This window comes from Chlorocebus sabaeus, chromosome 23 (assembly GCF_047675955.1).
Source record: "Chlorocebus sabaeus isolate Y175 chromosome 23, mChlSab1.0.hap1, whole genome shotgun sequence".
Taxonomy (NCBI): domain Eukaryota; kingdom Metazoa; phylum Chordata; class Mammalia; order Primates; family Cercopithecidae; genus Chlorocebus; species Chlorocebus sabaeus.
The window spans coordinates 36,102,709-36,128,072 of record NC_132926.1 but is presented as its reverse complement, the minus strand read 5'-3'; the positions used below and the strand labels follow the sequence as shown (position 1 = coordinate 36,128,072).

At 45.1% G+C, this 25,364-nt stretch overlaps 1 protein-coding gene across 4 annotated transcripts in view; it reads left to right on the top strand.

Annotated features, from left to right (window-relative positions):
* SH3RF2 (SH3 domain containing ring finger 2) overlaps positions 1 to 25,364 on the top strand; it is a 145,660-nt gene that overhangs the window by 104,290 nt on the left and 16,006 nt on the right. For all 4 annotated transcript variants that reach the window (XM_008014841.3, XM_008014840.3, XM_038006463.2 and 1 more), the window contains exons 6-10: positions 6,321 to 6,412; positions 8,676 to 8,846; positions 15,589 to 15,821; positions 19,404 to 19,762; positions 21,954 to 22,262. In XM_008014841.3, the coding sequence (XP_008013032.3) occupies positions 6,321 to 6,412; positions 8,676 to 8,846; positions 15,589 to 15,821; positions 19,404 to 19,762; positions 21,954 to 22,229 (1,131 nt within the window). In that variant the 3' untranslated portion in view covers positions 22,230 to 22,262. The remainder of the gene's footprint in view (positions 1 to 6,320; positions 6,413 to 8,675; positions 8,847 to 15,588; positions 15,822 to 19,403; positions 19,763 to 21,953; positions 22,263 to 25,364) is intronic.

Below are 25,364 nucleotides of genomic sequence, written 5' to 3'. Positions count from 1 at the left end.
GCACAGACAGCTTCATATTCCACCTGCCTGCAGACCTATTCTGTATGACTAGGGACACCTGACAGGAACGGTGGTCATCCTATCCACGAACATAAATGCATATGCTTCCTCTATATGACCCCTTCAGCCACACTGAGGTCTGGAAATGTTAACCTTGGGCTCTACAGAAAGGACTCTGAGCCTAGGGTCCTTGCTTCTGGTATCAAGCTGTCCACCCATTTGGCCACCGCCTGAAAATTGTGAAATCTTTTTATCTCAGTTTCCCCATCTATAAAAATGGGGATAATGACCATGGGGCCCATGTATAAATTAGCACTGGAGTCATAGCATGTGAGGGTGAAGCAGCCCTTGGAGGTCCAGGCAAGCCTGTCCTGCTAGCTCCCAGAGCATCCCGATCTTCCCCGACCCCAACATGCTCAGGCTTACACAGCATAGTCATAGGTGTCACTGAGTATGAGTACGTTACACATGTTACAGGAGCTTCCTGGCATACACTGTGAGCTCCACATGAGAATGGAGCCCTGTGCGTCTTGCTTATTGCAGTAACCCCAGTGCCTAGCACAGTGCCTAGGACGCAAGAAGGTCCACACACAGCAATTACCAAATGTGGCTCTTAACTTGTTTTGAGTCTATAGAGGGGAACGAGCTTTTAACTTTATAAAGTCAGCTCCAGATTGTCCCTAGTGGTGGGTACAGAAACCACCAATACCTAATTTTCTCTCTCTGAAATGCAGCCCTAGGTCAGGCGCAGTGGCTCACGCTTATAATCCCAGCACTTTGGGAGGCCAAGGGCATATCGCTTGAGCCCAGGAGTTGGAGACCAGCCTGAGCATCATGGTAGAACCTCATTTCTACAAAAAATACAAAAAACTATCTGGGCATGGTGTTGCACATCTGTAGTCCCAGCCACTCAGGAGGCTGAGAGGGGTGGATCGATTGAGCTTGTGAGGTTGAGGCTGCAGTGAGCCGTGATTGCACCATGGCACTGTCACCTGGGTGATAAAGCAAGACTCTGTCTCAAAAAAATACAAAATAAAATAAAATGTAGCCCTTCTCTCAACCCTGAGTGAACACTGTAGGTTCAAGGCACTTGTTAGTTTTGGGGAATACCAGGTGTAGTACCATAACCAGCTCTAGAGTAGTTCACACTCCGCTGGGGAAGACAGTCACCCCGTACCCGCCAAGTTACCAAAAGGCAAAGCCCTGGAGGAAATAGCTGAGAGCCAGAGCATGGAATGGAGAAAAGCAAACTTACATTCGGAAAGGTGGGGAGGTTTTCTGCTAGAAGAGAGGAGCAAGGTTGCTACAGACGCTCCTCCCCATACCCACCACATTCTTGGGTCCTGCTTTCAGTCCAAGAACTCGCCAGGCTGCCCCATAAGAGGTACCGCACCCACTCTGTCCCCACCCTACGCAGTAACTAATCTCTTTGCAGATCAAAATAAGTAGTATCTATTGAGCACTTATAGTGTGTCAAATCCTGTGCTAAATAATTTACATGGATTATTTTACTTAAACCTCATAACAACTCTAAAGAGAAATACCATCATTGCCCCATTTTATAGACTTTGAAGAAATGGATGATCCACAGAATTCAACCACTTGTCCAAGATCACAGGTCCTGGTAGATGGTAGAGCCACTGGCCTGAGTCCTAAGTTAGACCTCCTCCCTGGACTCCTAAGAAGTAGCTGCACTTTCTATACCTGGGTGGCTGATGGTGAAGGCAGCAGGACCAGCAGGGCAGAGCATTGCCAGCAACTCTGTGCCAGGAGGCTTCATACCCTCTTCCTCCCTCACTTAGCACCTGAAGACCTGGAAATTCCCAGAAGCCATATAGCTGTGGATTCTGCTGTGGTTGATAAAGACTTATTTTAAATGAGTCATTTCCTTCAAAAGGGAGGGAAAAAATGTGTTTAGATTTCAGCAAGAATGCCCTTCCCCACCACACCCACACACCCATACTTACCCTGATCTTGCTCAGGACTCGGAACCCTGTGCCAGGGAGCATCAGCTGGTGGAGAATGTCCCATCCAGCCTCACAAACCCCTTGTGGCATGGGTACCTGAGGTCACACTGGACCCCAGGGAAACGAACCAGGGCCAGGCCCATTCACTCAGAAAGGCTGGGCCTCCTTCTTCGATCCCAGTGACAGGAGCAGACTTGCCTCCTCAGAAGCTAGCCATCTGTCTGGTTGTCTTCACTTACCGGGTGGGGCCTTCCTTTCTGTCTTGTTCTGCCTGTCTTCTTTCCCACCCAGTTTCTCTCTTCTCTGCCTATGTCTACCTTGTTCTCTTTTCCTGTTTCTCCAGTCATTCATTCGTTCATTTTTCCTTTGCCTTATTGATTGAGCCTCTGATCCATAGGTTCCTGTTCTGGTTTCTCTCCTATTCAGGTGGTCCCTTACCATGAGGGTTACTTGCTAGCTGCCCTCTATGAAGCTGAGTGATTCTCGTCCCCTTCCTGACTCGTCCCCTCCAGTCCTCGAGCTGACTCAAGCTAAGGTCACTTGGATGTTTCCCATGGCCTTAACTAGATAATGTATTCATGTTTTTTAACAGCTTTATTGAGGTTTAATTATATACAATAACATTTAAGCATTTTGAGTATACAATTCAATAATTTTTGGTAAACGTATACAGCATGTAATCACTACCAACATCAAGATAGCAGACATCTGCATCATCTCAAAAAGCTCTCTTGTGCCCCTTTGCTATCAGTCCTCTCTCTCCACCCTGGCTCCTGGCAACCCTTAATCTGTTTTCTGTCACTATAGCTGTGGCTTCCTTTTTTAAAATTTTATATAATTGGCATTATATAGTATATAGTCTTCAGCGTCCTGCATCTTTGACTTAGGGCGATGTTAAGATTCATCCTGCTGTTGCATTCATCACTAAGGAGTACACTGCTGTGGTTATACCACAATTTGCCAGGTGATTCACCAGTTGATGGGCATTTGGGGTGTTTCTAGTTTTTCATTAAAATGAATGAAGTTGTTCTGAACATTCATGTACAGGTCCTTGTATGGACATATGTTTTCATTGCTCTTAAGTAAATATTTGTGAGTACAATTGCTGAGTGGTATGGAAAGTGTATAATTAACTTTATAAAAAATGGCCAATCTGTTTTCCAACATGGCCTGTTCAAACTGTTTTTATCTCCCTCTTTTCTCCTTCCTTCCTCACTCTGTCCCTCTGGAGCTACCGTTCTCCCACAGTATCTCTGTTCTAGTTTTACCCTATTCTATTCTAAGGGTTTTCCACTATCTCTCCCTCATCCCTCTTCTTCATTGTCTCCTTCCTCCTCCTTCTCATGTCATCCTTTCTCTTCGCCTCCAGGACACTTTAAAACCTGAGAAACTAACATCCTTTCTCATTCCCTATTAGAAATAACTCCATCACAAGCCCACAGATTACTCTCCTGGCCAGGCTCACTATTCCAAATGGGGGAAACATGCCCTCCCCAGATAAAGGCCCAGAGAAGTAAAAAGACAGACCCTAGTGTAATGGAAGATGGCTTCGCATTCTGGCATCTTCCCCCTCCCTAAAGGATTAATGGTGTTTGTGGATAGCAGTTCCTTTACTCAAACATAATATTGGAAATCCCAGAGTGTTAAGTGAAGTCCATCCCGTTTAATCAGTGCTTCGACAGTTTCCACAAACATAAGCCCTGTAGGGGTTTACCTTCCCCAGTCATAGGCAAGGAGCAGCCTAGCCCAAAGCCAGCTCCTTGTCGTGTCTGTTTGAAGGAACTGGTGTAACAATATCTGATTACAAACTCAGAACATTTTATGTAGTGCTAAGAGTACCTCAGGAGGGTGATTGTGGAATGGTTTCGTTCTTCTTAATTCTTTATTATTGAGATATAATTCACCTACCATACAATTCACCCATTTAAGGTATACAACTCAGTGGTTTTTAGTATATTCACAGATGTATAGCCATTACCATTACAATTTTAGGATATTCTATCACTTCAGAAAGAAACCTTGTGCCCTTTAGCTATCACCTCATATTCACCATCATCCCAACCCTTGGAAATGATCATCTATTTTCTATCTCTGTAGATTGACTTATTCTGGACATTTCATATACATGGAATCAAATAACATGTGGTCTTTTGTGTCTGGCTTCTCTCACTTAGTATAATGTTTTCAAAGTTCATTCATGTTCTCTTATGTATCAATACTTCATTCTTCTTTATGGCTGAATAATATTTCATTGTATGGTTATACCATATTTTCTTTATCCACTCATCAATGAGTAGACATTTGAGTTGTTTCCCTCTTTGGGTTATTATGAATAATGCTGCTGAAACATTTGCCTATAAGTTTTTGTATGGACACATGTTTTCATTTCTTTTGGGCATATTCTAGAAATGGATTTACTGGGTCATATGGTAATCCTATGTTTAATCATATCAGGAATTGCCAGACTGTTCTGCAAAGAGGCTGTACCATTTTACGTTCCAACCAGCAATGTATGAGGGTTTCCATTTTTATACCTTCTCACCAACACTTATTATTTGACTAAAGTGGTTTTTTGATCCTACAACTTGATCTCTGGACTGTCACAAATACATACATGGCCACATATACATTTACACAATCATTGATACAGATACGTGTACAAAATTACATGGTGGGCATACCTGTACACACCTCTAGAGTTCACGTGCATACACACAGAATCTCACACAGATATTTACAATCCATTAGGCAATTGTGTCTGCAATCTCACGCAGCACATGCAGCATACACACATCAATCCATAGACCACATGTGTGAACAAAACCAGATTTGCAATGGCCCAATGCCATCACACATGTATACTGAATTGACACGGGCTTTGAGCAAACATATATATTTGCTCAAAACAAAGGGACATATGTATTTAATAATGCACTCACACCTGCATAAACACAAATACACAAACAATAGTTATACCTACAACAGCATAGTCCTAAAAAGGCACACACAGTGTAGCCATCATAGATGACTGAAAAGACTGAATGTATTTACTCTGGATGGCATGGAGAAGGTTTCATTATCCTTGGTGTACTAGGTAGGAAGACCTTTTCATTCATTCCTTTACTCATCCCTTTGTTCTTTAAGCTACAATTACATATTGAGCATGCAGAAATACAATGATGAACCAGACTGACATAGTCCCTGCCCTCATGGAATTTACAGTCTAGCAAGGAAACACTCATAATCTGTGATATGTGCTCAGAAGAAAGTAAGCAAGGCAATATGTTTGCCAAAGCCCTAGGATAGTAGGCAGTTTCCAGGAACATTTTTTTTTTTTTTTTTTTTTGAGAGAGAGCATCTCACTCTTTCACCCAGGTTGGAGTGCAGTGGCACAATCATGGCTCACTGTAGCTTTCACCTCCCAGGCTCAAGCGAACCTCCCATCTCAGCCTCCTGAGTAGCTGGAATGACAGGTACCTACCATCACAACCAGCTAATTTTTTTTTAAAGAGATGGGGTCTCACTATGTTTCCCAGGCTGGTCTAGAACTCCTGGGTTCAAGCAATCCTCCCATCTCAGCCTCCCAAAGTGCTAGGTTTATAAGCATGAGCTACTGAGCCCAGCCTTCCAGGAGCTTTTATCGTTTTATCATTATTGTTTCCTCTTTTATCCTGGAAAAGTGAAAGGGATTCAAATTCAACTTCTATAACTCATTGGAGAGGCGTGTGTGTGTGTGTGTGTGTGTGTGTGTGTATGTATGTAATTCTAGCAATAGTCGATAATGAATATGGACTCAGAACTTGGACTGCCTGATTTTAGATTTTCTTTGTTTCATACTAAATGTGTAACCTTTCTTTCTGTCTTTGTCTCAGTTTCTCATCCAAATATGGGGATTACAACAGTTCCTTTAATAAGGATTAACTTAGCTGATACTTATAAAGCATTTCAAACTGCCTTGCAAGCGCTCAGTTCTGAATCAATATTATCCACTGTTTCATTTTCCAAGAGCAGGTTTTCATAGAGGGAGGTGGGTGGGGTAGGAAGAGGGACAGGAGGAGGAGCCTGCTAGTGCCCTGTGGACTGTAAATTGGACGGCTCTTCATCTTCCACCCTATCTGAGCAGTCTTTTGGAATGCAGTCCTGGCATGCCACCCCAGCAGGCCATAAACCAGCTCCTCCCCACCTCCCTGTGCCCACAGCCACAAACCATAGAGAGGACACACAATGGGTGGCACCGGGCATGGCTGTTGGTTTTCAGCTGTGTCAGGTCTTTCTGTGTAGCTGCTCTGTTTGCTGTGGGCCTGGGTTGTGGCATTCACTGGTTCTGCTTGGCTGTCTTTTCTGTCTGTGCAGGTCAGCACTTATCACCCCGCACCTGTCTCTCCAGGACATTGCACAGCCATGGTCAGTCTGCCGGGCTCCCAGCAACACCTCTCAGCAAACATGTGAGTAAAAGGCTCATCCCTTCACCCCAGTCTGGCACAAAAGGGTCATCTTCACCATGTACTGTGGTGATCTAGCATCACCATTCCCAAACCGTCCCATCCAGAGAGACAATAGGTCACCTTCCTTTACCACTTCCAAGTGAAATAATGGTGAAAAACAGAAATTAGGGCCAGGTGCAGTAGCTCACACCTGTAATCCCAGCACTTCAGTAGGCTGAGACAGGAGGATTGCTTGAACCCAGGAGTTCCAGACCTGCCTGAGCAACATAGTGAGACCCCATCTCTACAAAGACATTTAAAAATTAGCCAGGAATGGTTGTGCACATGTTTTCCTCGCTACTTAGAAGGCTGAGGCAGGAGGATGACTGGAGCCCAGGAGTTTGAGGCTTCAGTGAGCTACGATCATCCCACTGCACTCCAGCCTGGGCCACAGAGTGAGACCCTGTCTCAAAAAAAAAAAAAAGACAACACAAATTAGCAAACCACATCACTCTTAGCTCATTATTTTACAAAAGTAGAAAGAGACTGGAAGATTATATACCACAACATCACTGGGAGATTGGTATTGAGCAATTTCTATTGTCTTGCTTTAGATTCAAAATGTTGGGTCATAAATAGATGTTGTTTTAGTAATCAGCAAAAACTAAATATAGCATTTTAGAAAGAAAAAAACGCTGGGCGCGGTGGCTCAAGCCTGTAATCCCAGCACTTTGGGAGGCCGAGACAGGCGGATCACGAGGTCAGGAGATCGAGACCATCCTGGCTAACCCGGTGAAACCCCGTCTCTACTAAAAAAATACAAAAAACTAGCCGGGCGAGGTGGCGGGCGCCTGTAGTCCCAGCTACTCGGGAGGCTGAGGCAGGAGAATGGCGTGAACCCGGGAGGCGGAGCTTGCAGTGAGCAGAGATCCGGCCACTGCACTCCAGCCTGGGCGACAGAGCGAGACTCCGTCTCAAAAAAAAAAAAAAAAAAAAGAAAGAAAAAAACAAAAAAACCTTGTAGAGAACACTCCCCCATTCCCTTTGATAAAATGCTCCAGTGTCTCATAGTCCTTGGAGTCTGGAAGGGCTTCCTGATGTCTGAGATGCCTGGGGGCCATATACTGGTGACCCCTGAATCTGGCAAACCAATGGATTGTTTCCTGAACGCCTTGGATCAGGTAGCTATTCTCACCTCCACAGCCTCAGCTGTCCTGATTGCCTTTACCCCTCTGACTCATACCTGGATATTACCTGCCTGATTCCTATATGGACTTCAGGGAGCAAAGTCTCTGCTCTAAGTTGAGGACTTTCTGCCATGACACAGGCCAATTTCACAGTCCCACCATGCAGCCAGGATTCCCCTGGACACCAAAACCAAAACTTACCCCCTGCCTCCCACTTCCCAACATCTACTTCCCTGCCTACATTAAGTTGGCTCCTCAGGCCACTCCCGGGAGTCAAATATGTCCCTGCTTTCTGGATCAGAGAGGCTTCTATGCCGACCTCTTATTCCCCTGAGCCTTGCTGGCTGCCACCATTTCCTTGGGAACCCAGCAAGCACTAGTGCAAAAGCATCCTAGGTAGAGCAGCACCTTCTAGGTTTGAGGCTCGTCTCTGACATGAATTCCTGTCGCAAACTCCTTTCCTTGTTGGAGGCCTGTTTCCCCATGTTTAAAGTGCTGAGACTGGCCTACATTAGTGATTTGCTGCTGTGCACTGTATGGAGGATGATAGGGAGATGAAGGCAGGGACCTGGCCTCCTCCACCACTATTTCAACAAAGGTGCTCCACGTTTATCTGCCTTACATGTCCAGGTTTCTGTGTTAAGAAGGTTCTTTGTTGTTTTTGTTTTTGTTTGGGGGGGCGGTGTTTGTTTTGTTTTTTGAGACAGAGTCTCACTGTGTCACCCAGGCTGGAGTGCAGTGGCTCAATCTCGGCTCACTGCAGCCGCCGCCTCCTGGGTTCAAGCGATTCTCCTACCTCAGCCTCCCAAGTAGCTGGGACCACAGGCACATGCCACCATGCCCAGCTAATTGTTTGTATTTTTAGTAAAGATGGTATTTCGCCATATTAGCCAGGCTGGTCTCGAACTTGTGACCTCAGGTGATCCACCTGCCTCGGCCTCCCAAAGTGCTGGGATTACAGGCGAGAGCCACTGCACCCGCTCAGCCAAGAAGTTTCTTATCGCTAACCACCGGGCAGTCTCCCTCCACCATTCCCCCGCTCCATGCCCTGCATCAGGCACATCTTCCTTCCTCACCAGTTCTCTGTGTCTTCCCAGGTTTGTAGCCCTGCACTCCTACTCAGCCCATGGACCCGATGAGCTAGACCTGCAAAAGGGAGAAGGTGTCAGGGTCCTGGGGAAGTGCCAGGACGGCTGGCTCAGGGGCGTCTCCTTGGTCACCGGGCGAGTCGGCATCTTCCCAAACAATTACGTCATCCCCATTTTCAGGTGCGTCACCTCCAATCTCAGACTTTGGGAGCTTAGGCCACCCTAGGCCAGGGGCCATCAGTGGGTTGAACTGGTGGAAGACCCAATGCTCTTTCAGCAAACAGGCCAAGAAAGTGCTTTTTGCTCTATAACCCGCCTATCTCTTTTAAACAAAATAGCAAAACTAGTTATCTTTTTTGGAGCCCTTCACAGCTTACAAGCACTTTTGTATCTCTTAGCTCACTGGCTGTGCCCAAGAATCCTGTAAGGTAGATATTATGTTCCAGATGAAAATGGTGTGCAGAGTTAAGCAACTTGCTCAAGAACTGGATATCAGGTTTTCTTCTGCACAAATCCCAGGAACCCCACTTCACATCCTCTATCCCAATGCTCCATCTAGTGGCGTGATGGGAAAATGTGGTCAGATGACTTCCCCAGAGCACCTTGGGAAACTTCTCAGGCTGCTAGAGTGACCCCTAATCAGAGTTTCCATGAACTCAGACCGCGACCTCTTCCTCCACACCCAAGATGAAATGCTAGTCACGCTGCAGGGCCTCCTCCCTCACAGCTTTTCCCGATCTTTTACATTGTGTGGCATACTATTCATGTCATTGACCCCCTCTTTGTCTTGCCACCTCATACCACTGCCACAAATGCACCCAGACCCCAAAACTATCCATGACTCCTCGTGCCTCCACCCCACATCAGCCCAAGCAAACCCTGTCGCAAGGCAGTGAGGCTACCACCACACATCAAGTACTGTCTTTATGACATACCAGAGGGTCACAATCACAGGGAAAGGGCCCCATTGTACTCTGTGGGGGTCAGACCTAGTCATATGCCCACTTTTGGGGACCTTCATTTAGGTGAGGCGCTGCGTCCGGAGGAGGGCAGCAATAATGGTGAGGAGACAGCAAACTACATCATGGGAGAAACCGATAAAGAAACTGGGATTATTTAACCTGTAGAAGACAAGGGGCAGAGGGATCGTAAGATACTGTGTAAATAGGGCAGTAAATTTGTTCTGAGAGGGGGCAGTGGAGTGGACCAGTGTATGCAACTGGTCTTGTTCAGTAAACTAAGATGTTCAAGAACATCTTGGTTCAATAAAAGGCAGCATTTTCTAGTGCATAGATTTTTCCAACCGGGCTAGCTGGTGAGATGGTGGACTCTCTTTTTAGAAAGAGTGCAGGCAAAGTTGGCCTGAGTCCTCATAGATCTAAGGTTGTATAAAAAGATTTCTTCATGTGGCAGAAAGTGGGATGAAAGATCATAGCTATTCCTTTCAAAGGAAAGTTCTTGAAATTGGTTACAAAGTTGTAAAATACCTAAGGGAAAACTGAGGTCTACAATTGATGCTTTAATTCATTTATTTGGCAAATATTGAGTGCTAACTACATGGCAGGAACTTTTCCAGGCACTGGAGAAATACCAGTAAACAAAATATACAAAATTCCTGCTTACAGGAGCTTACATTGTAGTGGGAGAGATGAATATTTTTAAAGCCAAGATATTTAAGTAATCTATATGATGTGTTAATTATACTGGCTAACAAAATTTAGGAAAGGATGATAGGATTTTTGGGGGTGGTTACAATTTTACATAGGTTGGTCAGGGATGGCTTTGCTGGGAAGTAAGAAGGAAGGCAGGAACCAAACCATGTGGATCTCTGAGGGAAATGTCCAGGCTAAAGAAACAGCAAGGACAAACAAAGGTCCTGTAGTAGGCTGGGCGCAGTGGCTCACGCCGTTAATCCTAACACTTTGAGAGGTGGAGGTGGGTGGATCACCTGAGGTCAGGAGTTTCAGACCAGCCTGGCCAACATGGCAAAACCTTGTCTCTACTAAAAATACAAAAATTAGCCGGACGTGATGGTGGATGCCTGTAATCCCAGCTACTGGGGAGGCTGGGGCAGGAGAATTGCTTGAACCGGGAGGACAGAGGTTACATGAAGCCAACAGGATTGGATTAGAGCAAGCAAGGGGGAGATTAGAAAGGAGGCGAGACTGGTAATGGGGTAGCCAGGTCATAAAGAATTTCCTAGGTCATAATGAGGGGTTTGGCTTTAAGCCTGTTGCTGGGTTTTGAGCAGAAGAGTGACATAATGTTAGTTGCATTTAACCAGAATCCCTCTATTTGCTGGGTTGAGAATAAACTATACAAAGGAAAAGGTGGAAGCAGAAAAACTAGCTAAGAAGATACCATAATCCTGGGGAGAGGTGATGGTGAATTGAACCAAGGTGTTAGCTGTTGAGGTAGGGAGAAGTGGTTAGATTCTGAATATACCTTAAACAACAGGGTTTTCTAACAGATAAAATGTCAGGTGTGAAAGAATAGAGGATCCAAGGTGAGACCATGTTGTTTTCCCTGAGTGACTGGAAGATGGAGTTGCCTTTAAATAAGATAGCGACTGCTCCATAAAAGGAGCGTGTTTGGGGGTATGGAGGGAAGTAAAAGCTTAGTTCACAGCAGACTAAGCCTGAGATGCCTCTTAATAATCCAAGTAAAGATGTTGGTAAGCAGCTGAATGTATGATTTTAGCATTTAAGAGAGAACTCCAGCCTTGAGATGCTATTTAAAGCCCTGAAATGAGATGAGATCATCATGGTAGGATGAGTTGTATCCAGAGAGTGACAACAAGCCAGAAGCTGAAATCTTCAAGGAGTGAGAGGAGAAACTTGGAGAGTAAATGCTGACTGCAGGAAGGTGGAGTGGTGGGTAGTCGAGCCTGATAATATGAGTCAAAGTTGGGAAGTATTGAGCAGGGTGGGAAATGCCCTAGAACTGACAGTGAGGAGCAAGGAGGATGCCTACCCTAATTTATGAAAGGTTTTTTCCATGGCTTTAACATGAATTCCCCAGGGCTCATCCCTACGACTAGGGCGTTTGCTTATCCATCAGGCCTTAGTCCCAAATACTGGTTACACCATCAAAGACTCAATAGAATAAGAGTGACCATATGCTTAATCATCCAAATTAGGACACTTTTGGGCAGGTATCAACTGAGGCTCTCCTGGGAAAATCGAGCCGTGTGGTCATCCTAAGTGAGTGTGTATAGAATTTCATCCCAGTGTATTTCAAAGCTCCAGTTTTCATTTCTCTCCTTGGCCGAGGTCGGTCTATTGTGTTCTTGGGCAAGTCATGAGCATCTCTACTCACCCCTTGTGAGATGCCTACGTGTCAGGCAATGGATGGAGTTTCAGCACAATAGGTTGCCATTGAGTTCTCCCCTCACTCCCAGTTCAAGAAAATCTGAACATATGCAAATATTGAGGTGCTGCTAACACTGAGGCATGGTTTTGTTTATGGGGAACCAACATCCTGAAGAAGAACAAGGGCATATAGAGGATATGCTCCTGAGGGTTCTTAGGTGGCAGAGGATCAATGCTTTCAATGTGTTTATACTGTTTCCTTGATGATCCCTCTGATGCAAAATAAAATAAAAAAAAAAAAAAAAAAAAAGCTCCCATCCCCACTAATCTCCGACATGAATGATATATACCCAGTCTGTCTATCTGCGTGCAGGTAACCCTTGTTCTTAACCACCCTTTCCTTGGTGGGAAGTTTACTTCTTCCCATGTCTCAGGGATGAATAATACTGTCCTTTGTCAGCTGAGTTTCTGCTACTATTAGCAAGTTTTGTGTAAGAACTGAGTGGATTGGGCTACATGTGCAAGGCCCTTTTCTGCTCTTTGATTCTCTGTGTTTGGGTCCTTTTCCCCCTAGCCTTTGTCTTCTGTTTGTAGTGATGGCTTTTCACTGCCATCCAGCCCCCTTGGTATATACTGCAGCCTTTTATAAAATAGCCAGGGCCCAAAGATGTGAGCATTTGAGCCTATGTTCTTATTAACATCATCCCCTAATGAACTGAGCCAGCCAGAATTTGGGGATAAACTAGAGATTATAATTGATCAGAATGCTAGCATTTCAATTTAAGAGTCAGCAAGTGAGCCTTTCAGCTACCAGGAGAGGAAAAGTCTGTTGTGCTATTCTGTGTCCAGCCCTCTGTGCTGGATGATGACAACCACCTGTCCAGCTGTTATTGACCACAGCTAAATCTCCGCCACCATGTTGCCTCTTCCCAGATCCTCAGGTTATACAGAGCATTTGTCAAGTTTTCGTCTGTCCAGCATCTAAATCCCTCTTTAATAGCAGCAACATCCCTTTGGGTCTCCCCTATTGTGTGTAGTGTTGGTGGAAGGCAGAGGTTTCCTTTGTTTTCAGAGGCTGAAGAAATGCAATCCTCCTCCTCCCCAACTCATCACCACAGCTAAGGGTCAGGCTCAGCCAATATGACACTCCCTCTTGGGACTTGGAAACTTGAACAAGGGAGGAAAAGATGTGGGTAAAGTTGAAGACCATTCATAGTGAGAGCACCAGACACAGTACATGATTGGACTCTTCCTGCTGCTGAGCCCCCTGTAGCCTTCTTGGATCTTGTTTCCAAGTCCTCTACTCTTCTTCCTGTCCTCCTAATACATTCCCTTCTGCCCAATTAGCCAGGGTCTTCCTCTTTCTTGTAACTTTCGCAGACATATATGCCTACCTGGTGCCTTATGGGTGGAGAAAAGTGACAAATGGGCCACCACTCATTTGCCTTTAACTCTACACAGAGCTATACAAAAATTGTCAAGGTCCAACTGTTCTCCTTACTGGGACGCTGCTGCCAGTGGTGAACACAGCACAGCTGCTGTTTGTGATGCCCTTTTTGAATATTGGGCCAGCTCTCAAGGGCTAACATCCCAGTTAGAGAAAAGGATGTAGAGACGTGCACAGTGGAGCAAATCAGAGGCAACATCCACTCTCCCACCTAAGCCCAGAATGTCTTTCAGTCCCTCCATCTGGAAAATAAAGATCATAATGTCTGCAGGTCTGGGGGTGTCGCGAGGATTAAAAATGATAGCAAAGTGTTTTGACATTGGAAGAAAGTACTAGATAAGTGCTGAGCTTTCTGCCAAAAGACATAGAGGCACTCAGTGTTGGATGGGGGACTTGGGATTTAGGAGTTCCTGGAATCCAGCTCAGTGTTGAGCTCAGAAAAATGAGGTCACACCTTGGTCTATAAACAGTCATTCATAAAAGGGACTGATGGAATAAGGCTAGTGTGGGTCTAATTAGCTGTATTCTGCCCTTGCTGCTGCTGCTGCTGCTACCACTGGGAAAATTTTGGAACTTGTCTTTCCTATTTCCAATCCACTTTGCAGCATCCAACACCTTGAGGCCTCTGTTCAAAATAGGCAGATCAGCTGCACTCTGCCATGGAAGCCAATGCTGGGGATTTCTCCCCACTGCCCAGGCCTTGTCCCCAGAATATAGCCTGACCTGTCTCTAATGAATGGCCCTACTTGTTTTCACTGACTACACCACCTTGGGGACCAGACAGGTTGGGTAGACAGCTATGGGTAGAAGTCCCCTTGCTGCGAGCATCAGTTCCTAGAGCATTTGGTTGAATATACTTCTTGGGCAGGATTGACCACAAACAATGCCTTACTTATCATTATACAATACTGGCTTGTTGTTAAACTACATATTACTTTGTCGATCAAAAGAAGTAGGGACAAAGAGAGAGAGGAGAAATGAGGGTAAATGACCTAAAGGAAAACTTGGAGGCATTGGTAAGAAGGAAACCACTTGGCATCTCTGTGCTGGGGTCTTAGTTGAGTTGGTTATTCCCAGGAAATTAGCAGAGGTTACTTAATCAACAGGGTGACAAGGTGATTAATGGACTGCTCAATAGGAAATGTGATGTTGGGAATGGGTTGGTAAAAGGGCAAGAAAGGCATGTAAAATGACAGTCACTCCCCATGGAGTTCAGGGAGCTGCAGGCTGGAAACAGTGGATAAGGGGTTGTTGTTTCATAAAACTTTAATGCAATTCTTGAAAATCATAGCCCAAGGCTGAAGAATTAAAGTCTTATGGAGGCATATGTAGGGCCTACCAGCTGCTTTAGTTCATTTATTTCAGACAGAATAAAGGACTTTTCCTGCCTTTATGATGAATGTTCCAACTAGCCAGGAGGTGGTGTAGCTCACTGGTAAGAACAGAGAGCCAGCCTAGACCTGGGTTCAAGTAGTTGCTTGGGCAACCAACTGTAAGTCTTTGTGTTTTTTATTGATAAAATAGTGGCACTAAGAGTACCTACCTTAAAAGACTATTGTAAAGAACCCATGAGAAAATATGGGCAAAGCACTTGGCCAATACCTGGCATACAGTAAGCCCTCTATATGTGTTAGCCAAAATGACGTATCAGTGCTGAAAGCAGCATGGCAGCCATATAACAAATGTTTATTGATCCACAGTATATGCAGAACACAGAGATATAAGTCATATGAAATCTCTGCCTTCAAAGACTTTGGAATTTGTGAAAGTCACTGACTCCACGAGAAATTGCCACCGTAAAACGAAATAAACACATACAGGATCTTATGTTCTGAGCTTAAGGGCTAAAGGGATGTGGGGTGAGGAATGATCAGAACTAGAGTGAAAAAGGATGAAATTCAAGTCTTCTAACTCCACCAAGGCCTTGATATGAGCCCCCTTCCTTCCCTCAGCACACCCTCACAGTTATCTGGGTGTAGGGAGGTGGGGCCAACTTTAGTTAAGCCTGTAGTTGACAAAACGGGTGTGTATGGGTGGGAAGAAGGTGAGAAGTAGCCACATTTGGTATGTGGTTGGGAGCTGATAGGTTTTTAAATAGGACTCTTGACTGAACATTTTCTTTCTCTATTTCTTCTCTTAAAAAAAAAAAAATGTCCAAAACCAGAAAGACCTCTAGTTTTCCAGACTCCCGGAGCCCTGGTCTTTACGCCACATGGACGTTATCCACCTCCTCTGTGTCCTCCCAAGGCAGCATTTCAGAAGGTGATCCCGGGCAAAGCCGTCCATTCAAATCCGTCTTTGTGCCCACTGCCATAGTCAACCCCGTGAAGAGCACAGCCGGCCCTGGGACTTTAGGACAAGGGTCTCTTCGGAAAGGGCGGAGCAGCATGAGAAAGAGTAAGTGGTGGCAGAGAGGTACGTGCCTAGAGCTAAGTGATGGGGGGATCTGACCCCGGGGTACACAGGATGCTTTTTGCAAAAACAGGATCTTGGCTTTAAACTAAGCCCCTGCAAAGGGTATTGTACAATTCCCAAATGATGAGTTTTATTGAATGAAGTCATACTAACTCAAGGTTATGGCCCTAGGTTACTTCATACATGCTTGTTGAATGACTGGGGTGATGGCAGCCCTGAGTGCCAACACATAATTAGAACATGGCCAACGTGGACACTGGCTCTTAATTAGAGTGATGAAAGCATTTGCTGGGTCAGTGCTTCTCAAACTGTACCACAGGGAATCCCTCAGAGGGTGGCACAAGAGAAACAGAAGGATGGGGTGGGTGGGCAGGGCATGGGAGTAGGAAATGAGGATTAAGGAGGCAGTGATCAGAGCCCCTGATTCCCACTATGTTATTTAAGTAATGAATGCATAGAACTTTTTAAAAAAGGTTTACAGTATACAAACTGCACAAAAGCAAATCTCCCTCATATCCTTAACCCTGAGTCCCAAGTTCTCTTCCTTAGATAGATAGGAAACACACATACCTGCTAACAATATTCACTGCATTATTCTGCACCTTGCTTTATTTTTACCATTATAACATCCACGTTGCACACATGGCAATACATACCGATTCTCAAGAACCATGCTTTTTTCTCTTCACATAGTGAACTTCTCCATAAGATTTCCTTTTCAGGCATTGTAAAAAGTGTTTGAAACCCAATTCTTCTATAAAACATCAAGATTTTATTTTCTTATACTTCTGTAGGAGAAGACAAGCCAAGCCCAGTAAATATGATTTGTTCTGTGTTCCCTGAATTAAACTAAGCTCTGCAATCTCTCTTGTGATCTTAACAGATGAATTAACATGAAAACGCAGTATGATTGGTCAAGGCAGAAGAGTAACGTGTGGGACAATATGCCCCTTTTTAAGCAAAGATCTCCCCTTAAAAAGAAAGCACATATCTTAGCTTCACTGTCCAGTGCCTTCATCTGACAGCCTGTTTGACCACCAGTCCCACAATTCTGGGCACTTCATTCCACTCAGCCATGCCTCCCTCCATCACCTTCCTGTACCTCCCTCCACCTCTCCCCACAACACACACACACAATAAGTAATCCCACCACAACAGCCTTGGGAAAATGACTAACTTCTTCCGCCTTCAGTTCACTCTTCTGTAAATGGGAAATAAAAATTCCTACCTCATCAGGGTTAACTTAATAAAACAACCCATATATGGCTGATAGCACAGTGCCTGGCACATAGTAATCTGTCAGGAAACTTTTGTTTTTTATAATATTTTTTATTACTGTCAGTGCTACTACAATCAAGATCATCTTTGGTCCATCCAGAGCACGAACTCACTTAAGGTTGAAATGTTCATACACGGCTCAATGTGTGTGGCTCGCACCTGCAATCCTAGCACTTCGGGAGGCTGAGGTGGGAAGATCACTTGAGCTCAGGAGTTCAAGACTAGCCTGGGCAGTATAGTGAGACCTCATCTCTAAAAATATTAAAAGAACAAGCCAAGTATGGTGGCACATGCCTGTGGTCTCAGCTACTTTTGGGGCTGAGGCGGAAGGATGGCTTGAGCCGGGGAGGTTGAGACTGCAGTGAGCTACAATCTCCTACTGCACTCCAGTCTGGGCTGTTAGTATCTATATATATTTGATTTAAAAAAAGAAGAAATGTTCACACTCAGTCTAGACCACTTAGGTATGCAGAGTTGCATCCTGAAAGCAATTGTTCACACTTTCCTTAGCATACTCCCTCTCCACCTTTGCAAAATCTTGATTGGCATGGAGCCTTGCCTGCTTGCATTGCATGCACATGTCATAAGAAAGCATTAAATCTCTTGGAAATTAGGAATTGACAAGATAAATAGATAAGGCGTAAAGCCAATTTTTCACACATTTACAAGAGCCTAAGGACATGTCTGCCTGGTGCTGCTTTGACTTCCCCGGTCCCAGAGGCTTTCTCTTTCTCTCTTTTCCCAAGGTGAGGCTGGCAAGCTCTCAGTCTCTCCAGAGCAAAGAGAAATGGCAGGAGAACTGACCACGTGAACCTCACAGGGCTGTCAGTGGAGAAATAAATGTCTAAATGGAAAGGTCACACTTGTGTAAATGGTGACTGGCTTGCTTGCAGCAGCTGAGGACACCGACTGTGTTTAGCGAGTGTCCTGCTTTTCATGTACACAACTGGCTTGATAAGAAGTCGCAATGCCAACGTGGCCTTGGCTCAGACTCTCTGTGTTGGACACAAATGACTTTGATTCAAACTCGAGTCTGTGGAGTGTCACAAAGGACTAACAACTCTGGCTGGGACAAAACCTACAGCTCTCTAAATGCTGTGGAACCCTTATGGAGAAATGGCCCATTGTGTTTCTCAGGGGTGTCTCCTCCACCTCCCCACAGAATGCAATGAACTCCCGATTCCCCAGGTCACCTACAGGACATATGTCCAAGGGACGGGGATCTCCTGCCTTCCAGAGAATTTGAGGGGAAGAAATGACATTTTCCTTAGACAGGACCATTTCAATTTAAAAAAAAAAAAAAGAGAGAGAGAGAAGAAGAAGAATGAGCTCAGGAAGGGACAAAACCAAGCTCTTGGACCTTGCATTTTTAGGATATGCAATCCTTTACCCAAAAATAATAAGAGCTAACAAACATACGGCATTTATCATATTCCAGGCACTATCCTAACACTTTGCACACCTGATAGAATGCAGTTCTCACAACAGCCCAATGATGTACTGTTATTATCTCCAGTTTACAAATGAGAGAACGAAGGTACAGAGAGGTGACGTGACTTAACTCATCCCAGGCTCTCCAGAAGGAGGTCCGATTCCAGATGCTCTGTCGTGAGACATTGCAAAGCCCATCCTCACAGCACTAACTGTGGAATAACCTTTCCAAATTTGCCTCTATCTGCTGTTGTGCTTGCCTAACAATCACAGTTATTTCCACTCACCCTTCCTCCCTGCAGCCCCCGACAAAAAGCAACCCCCACCGCTCATATGCCTAAAGCTTCTGTTAGGATTTTCACAGCAAGTCGCTGGGCAGAGTTTTCCTCTCTCCTCCTCTTTCTCCTTTTCCTCTTTCTCATTCTTCTTGGTTGCCTCTCCTTTGTGTTTCTCAATTTCTTCTATCTCCTGTCTCTGATTCTGTCATTTGTTTCCTATTTGGTCTGCCTGCCTCTGTGTCTGCTTCACATGGTGTGTGTGTGTGTGTGTGTGTGTGTCACAAGGCAAATGGAAGCAATATACCATCTGACAGCTCCCCTACACACACACACACACACACACACACACACACACACACACACCATTCAGCCGGAGAGCTATTTGCCGCCAGCATCAGCAAACAGCACTAAAAAAAGAATAAAGTCACCTTTGAAAGACCCCGAGAGAAAGTGAGTGCAGTCAGATGAGGAAAGCACTTGTCTATTCTGGGATATCAGGATACACTGCTTACCCCGCCCCACCCAACCTACTGCCAGCCGCCCCTGCTGCTGATTTTTCTGTCCTATAATTCCCCAGATGGATCCCTGCAGAGACCCATCCAGTCCGGGATCCCCACTCTCGTGGTAGGCTCCCTCAGACGCAGCCCCACCATGGTTGTTCGGCCTCAGCAGTTCCAATTCTACCAGCCACAGGGGGTCCCCTCCTCCCCCTCGACCATGGTGGTGGACATGGGGTCCAAGCCTGCCCTCACGGGGGAGCCCGCCCTCACGTGCATCAGCAGGGGCAGTGAGGCCCGGATCCACTCAGCAGCCAGCTCTCTCATCATGGAAGACAAGGAAATCCCCATCAAGAGTGAGCCTCTGCCAAAACCACCTGCATCTGCCCCACCATCCATCCTGGTGAAACCAGAAAACTCAAGAAATGGCATCGAAAAGGTAGGATCAGAGTGACACTGGGGGCCTGACTCTTTCGATCGCCTACTATGCATAGTGTCTCAGCTCTGAGATTTTAGTGTTGGTAAACAAGGAACCAAAATTGCAACCTTGAAAGACTCCTCATGCACAACACTCCTCCCCTCCAACTCCCCGCCGAGCCATGGCCAACATCCCCACGTCACCCACGCCCTCCCTACAGGTGTTACTGATTTGCCTTTCTGTTTCCTGAATATTTTATACATCTTTTGAGGCCCAAAAGTGGCTTGAAAAAAAAGCATGACTTTGGCATTAGACGAATCTTGTTTTGAATTCCAGCTCTGCTGTTTGCTAGCTGGGTGACTTTGGTCAAAATACTTCACCCTTCTGAGACACTTACTTTGCATAATCTGTAAAATGGAGGTAGAAAGAGTAATAGCCACACAGTATTGCAGTGGAGATTAAATGAGATATGTAAAGTGCTTACATAGCGTTTGACACATAATTATGCATTGTATAAAAGAGGCAACTGAGACACAGGATAATGTAAGTGACATTGAGGTCACACTGAATGATAAGGACTGTAACTACCTTATTGTGACCTCCGTGGCAGAGGTCAGATCTGTTAACTTCTAGTTCAGGACTTTTCCCACTAGAAGACATAAGAGTTTTTGTAAAAGGCTTATGTTCTCAATAATATCCGTGAAGCAGGAGGGATGGTGGCAAGAGAAGGCAGTAAGAAAGTTAGGTGATGCTTATTGCTGTCTTTTAATTTATGGAACATCACCATCGTCACATCATCGCCATCACCACCTCCATCACCACCGCCATCAGCATCATTCCACCATCATCGTCCATTCCCCTCACAACGGAAAGAGGATGTGATTCCCCATTGGTTAACCAGTTACCAAATACTAACAAGCTGGCAGACACGGTGCTGAGTACTTCATGTGTCCCATCTATTTAATCCTGACAACAACCCTCTCAAATAGGCGTTAGTTTCATCCTCATTTTAAAATTAGGAAATGGCAGCTCAGGATGTTAAAGAACATTACCCAAGACCACACAGTTGACACATAAGTGTGAAGTAGAATCCAGATCTGATACAAAACTCATGCTCTTACTCTTGAGCTATAAGCTCATAGGGAAAGGCATTGGAAAAGCATCGACAGATATAAAGGTTGGGAGTTCTTTTTCCAAATTACAGAAATAATTCAGAGTTTTCTAGGCCCCGGTTGCCTATTATTCCAAACTTTTAGATACAACTATAAGCATTTCATAAATGTCCAGATCTTAGCTAGATATGACGAGGGTCAGAAAGTATGAAGAAACTCAGATCTTAGTGGGGGACCCTAGGATTGAATTACATGGAAGAAAGACATCATTCCTGAGCAGTACCACAGAATGCTTTATTAGGCCCTAAGAGAGAGACTGGCTAAAGCAAATACTGTACCTATAGGTACCTGGCAGCTATATAACAGGCCAGGAGAGGTGAAAGGAAAGAGGAAGAAGGGGAATTGGCATAAACTAGAGATCTTGCATCTCATATAAAGGGGGCACTGCTTCTCAGGTCGTCAGCTGTTGTCAGAATGAGGCATAGGCCAGTGTGCCAGAGCTCTGATTTTTTTTTTTTTACGAGACATATGAAATTCTGATTTTTATATGCAATCTCTCAATTTTTGTGTGTTGGCAAGTCGATCAAACCCTCAAACATTCTGCAGGCTAAATTCAGCCAGCAGGTGTCCAGTTTGCAAACTGTGCTCTAAGGATTTATAAGGCCATTATGGAAATCTCTAAATGGAGTCATCAGGAGAGAGGCCTCAAAGAAAAGGAAAGCCTTGAGATTGGCCTTAATCGTACATAGAGAGGAGAGAGGCAAGGTAAATTTCTTTTATCTTCCAGAAGGGATCATACCCTCTGGCCTCAGGCTGTTTTCATAGGCGGTGGCCTAACCCATTTCTCCCAGATAAGTCCTAATCCTTTTGTGGTTCTCAATTGAAAGCCTCTGGGAAGACTTCCCTGGCTTCTCCACTGTTAGATGCTCCTCTGCATGCTCAGCATCTTGTACTTCCTCCATCGTAGCACTTGACACTCGTCGTAGGCACAGATATTTGCAGAACGAATGCATAAATGAAGCATTTCAAGTGGGGACAAGCATAGGGAAATAGACATCTCCCACCTCACCTGTGTCCATTTCCTCTCCTTTCTCTTGCAGCAAGTCAAAACCGTGAGATTTCAGAATTACAGCCCTCCTCCCACCAAACATTACACCTCCCATCCCACCTCCGGAAAGCCTGAACAGCCGGCCACCCTCAAGGCGTCCCAGCCTGAAGCAGCGTCCCTGGGCCCAGAGATGACCGTCCTATTTGCCCACCGAAGCGGTTGCCACTCCGGACAGCAGACAGACCTCCGGAGAAAGTCAGCTCTTGGCAAGGCCACAACCCTGCTGTCTACTGCCTCAGCCACGCAGACCGTGTTTCCCAGCAAATGAACCTACGGGTGGCTTTTCCTAGACCCCAAAGAGGTGAATTGCATTTAAATACAGTCTGCCTCCACTGAGGGCATCCTGCCATTCTTTGGGGACTCGAGTATGCGTCCTTGTGCTTCCTATTTTACCTTCAGGAAAGGAAAGGTGGGAGCAAGAATTCCTGCCCTGGGTGGGAGGATAGATGGCGTGGCCTTCCAAACACTCAAACATAATGATTTGATACCTCAAGGCTCGCTTACTCAGACCAAGGAGTGAAAAATTGTCGTGCCCACCTTATGCCCCAGCATGGAGTATGTGGCCTCTTGTTGTCCCCGTGTTACTGTGTAGACTTTCTGTGGTGTCCCAAAAGGGGCTGCAGCAGGGGTGTGACAATGGTGGGATTGTTGGCATTGCTTCTTTGACCTTACAGTGTCCTTAACAAGCATTAGAGCAACTTCTGCCATCTTCTGGGGCCTGTACACTAGCCACTAGTAGCTGCCATATCTTTTTCCCTCTGTAAAGTCATAATCCTGGCTACAAAGGGAGAATTTCTGCGAGGGGTGTGAGGTGGATACTTTAAACATTCTGAGAATCCAATAAAACTAGAAGGAGTCAGCTTCCTGAGTATGCTCCACTTCAGAAGGTCAGAGAGATCACTGAGTACCAAATATCAAAAGAGTATCATACTTTAATCTTCTCAATCTGTTTTCCCACATATAATTCTATGTGAATTATATGGCTGTGGATAGGGCCATGTATGGCATTATGGACAATTAATTTATCCTGGCTCTATAGTCTGACTTCAAGAAAACATAGCGTGCTTACAAACAATCTTATATGGGGTTGGGGTTTAGATATATAGTCTGACTTCAAGAAAGCACAGCGTGGGCCAGGTGAGGTGGCTCATGCCTGTAATCCTGACACTTTGGTAGGCCAAGGTGGGCAGATCACTTGAGGTCAGGAGTTTGAGACCAGCCTGGCCAACATGATGAAACCCCATCTCTACTAAAAATACAAAAATTAGCCGAGCATGGTGGCACACGCCTGTAATCCCAGCTACTCTGGAGGCCAAGATACAAAAATAGCTTGAACCCAGGAGGCGGAGGTTACAGTGAGCTAAGACTGCACCACTGCACTCCAGCCTGGGTGACAGCGCAAGATTCTGTCTTAAAAAAAAGAAAAAAAGAAAGCAAAACATGCTTAAAAACAACCTTATATGGGGTTGGGGTTAGAATGTATATTTGGATATATATTGTTTACATTGCAACATTCCTGACTTTCCCTGCTTTCTTCTGACTTGGGGCAGATGAGCAGTTTCACCCACAAGGCAAAAACATCAGTGCGAACACGGCAGCCCAAGGTTGGGGTGGGAGTGATTCCTGGGGGAAAGCTGCTATAAAAGGGGTAGGACAAAGAAGGCTGGAGGAGAAAACAGGGGAAAGGAGGAGAAAGGGGGGTAAAGAAAATATGGACGAAAGAAAGTAGGCATAAGAGTAAGAGTGAAAGAGGATTGAGGGAAAGCACAAAGGAAGAGGCTAAAGGAGACAAGGGGTGGGGCAACCTTACATTCCCTGACAGGGTGAGGAAAGGACAGGGTCTGCGATGAAGAATGGGGCAAAACTAGATGACCCCGCAAAGATGGAACTGACGTGGAGCAGGACCAGCCAGTCAGAGCCTTGTAATCAGGATAGAGGAGGCATCCCAGGAAGCCAAGGCAAAGCTGTGAGACAACCCATTAAGTCTCATTAAACTTAATTGTTGTGATTTAACATTTATTGCATGCCCATCAATGTAGGCACTTTAACGCATAAATAACATTTGCTACTAAGGCTGGGTGCAAGAAGAAAGAAAGGAAGAAAGATAGGAAGAATGGAAGGAAGGAAGGAAGGAAGGAAGGAAGGAAGGAAGGAAGGAAGGAAGGAAGGAAGGAAGGAAGGAAGGAAGGAAGCGGGGAGGGAGGGAGGGAGAGAGAGAGAAAGAGAGAAAGAGAAAGAGAAAGAGAAAGAAAGAAAGAAAGAAAGAAAGAAAGGAAGGAAGGAAGGAAGGAAGGAAGGAAGGAAGGAAGGAAGGAAGGAAGGAAGGAAGGAAGGAAGGAGAAAGAAAGATGTATCTAATTAGACCTTTCCCCTAGATAGTTCTTGAAGGTCATGGGATTCAAAACATGTGTCTTTTACATACCCACTCACACACTCGGCAAATGGAATTGTCCACAGACTTTTCCCAGACCTTAATAAAACAAAACAAAACCATACTCCTCCCATAAAATACTGCCATTGTGTCAGACCTTTGGGACTGGTAGAGCCAACATGATAGCATGTTGTTCTAACAATCTCAATCATGTTTGGGTCCATATCTCACAAACTTTGGGTCAATAGCTCACATTTGTGGACTCAAACAAACATGAGATATTGACCCATTAGTTCCACAAAATCAACATGCCCAAATCCGTGCCTCATTGAACTACATATAATAATCCAGATGGAGAAATGAGATAAAGTCCAAGAACAGGGAGGCATTGTGTGACTGGTCAAAGTATAAGTACCTATACCTCATCTTTACCAAAAAGCACTCTCAATGAGTTTAGCAATGTTTAGCCGTCTACTCTACACTCAGAGTGGCAGAGATATGGTATGACTGGCTGACCAAATATTTAGTCTATTCCTCAGTGGCAATGTATCCAGTTAATTTTTAAGTTTTGTGACTGACAAGCAGGGTGCTTAGATGGAATGGAGATGTCCACGCCTTCCAAATGAAATGAAATATTCTTCCCACCGTCTATTTATTATCTCTATGGGATAACCTCTCTGAGAGATGCAAACAACTCCAAGCCTTGCCACCTCCACTCCCTCCAGCCTCTTCACCCACGTGCAGCATCCAACTTACCCTCTCCCAAAGCAAATCCCACCTTTTGGAGTTTAAGAGGGTTTTAAAGGGGCAAAGGATGTTTTTTCCAAGTAAAAGTTGGCTTCACTGGCAGCTTTAACTCATTCATTCCACCAACATGCTTTGTAAATTTATTGTTTCATTTTTTGTAGAGATGAAGTCTCATTATGTTGCCCAGGCTAGCGTCAAACTCCTCGGCTTCACCTCCCCATTCTTTGGTCTCCCAAAGTGTGGGATTACAGGAATGAGCCACCACACCCAGCCCCAACATGTTTT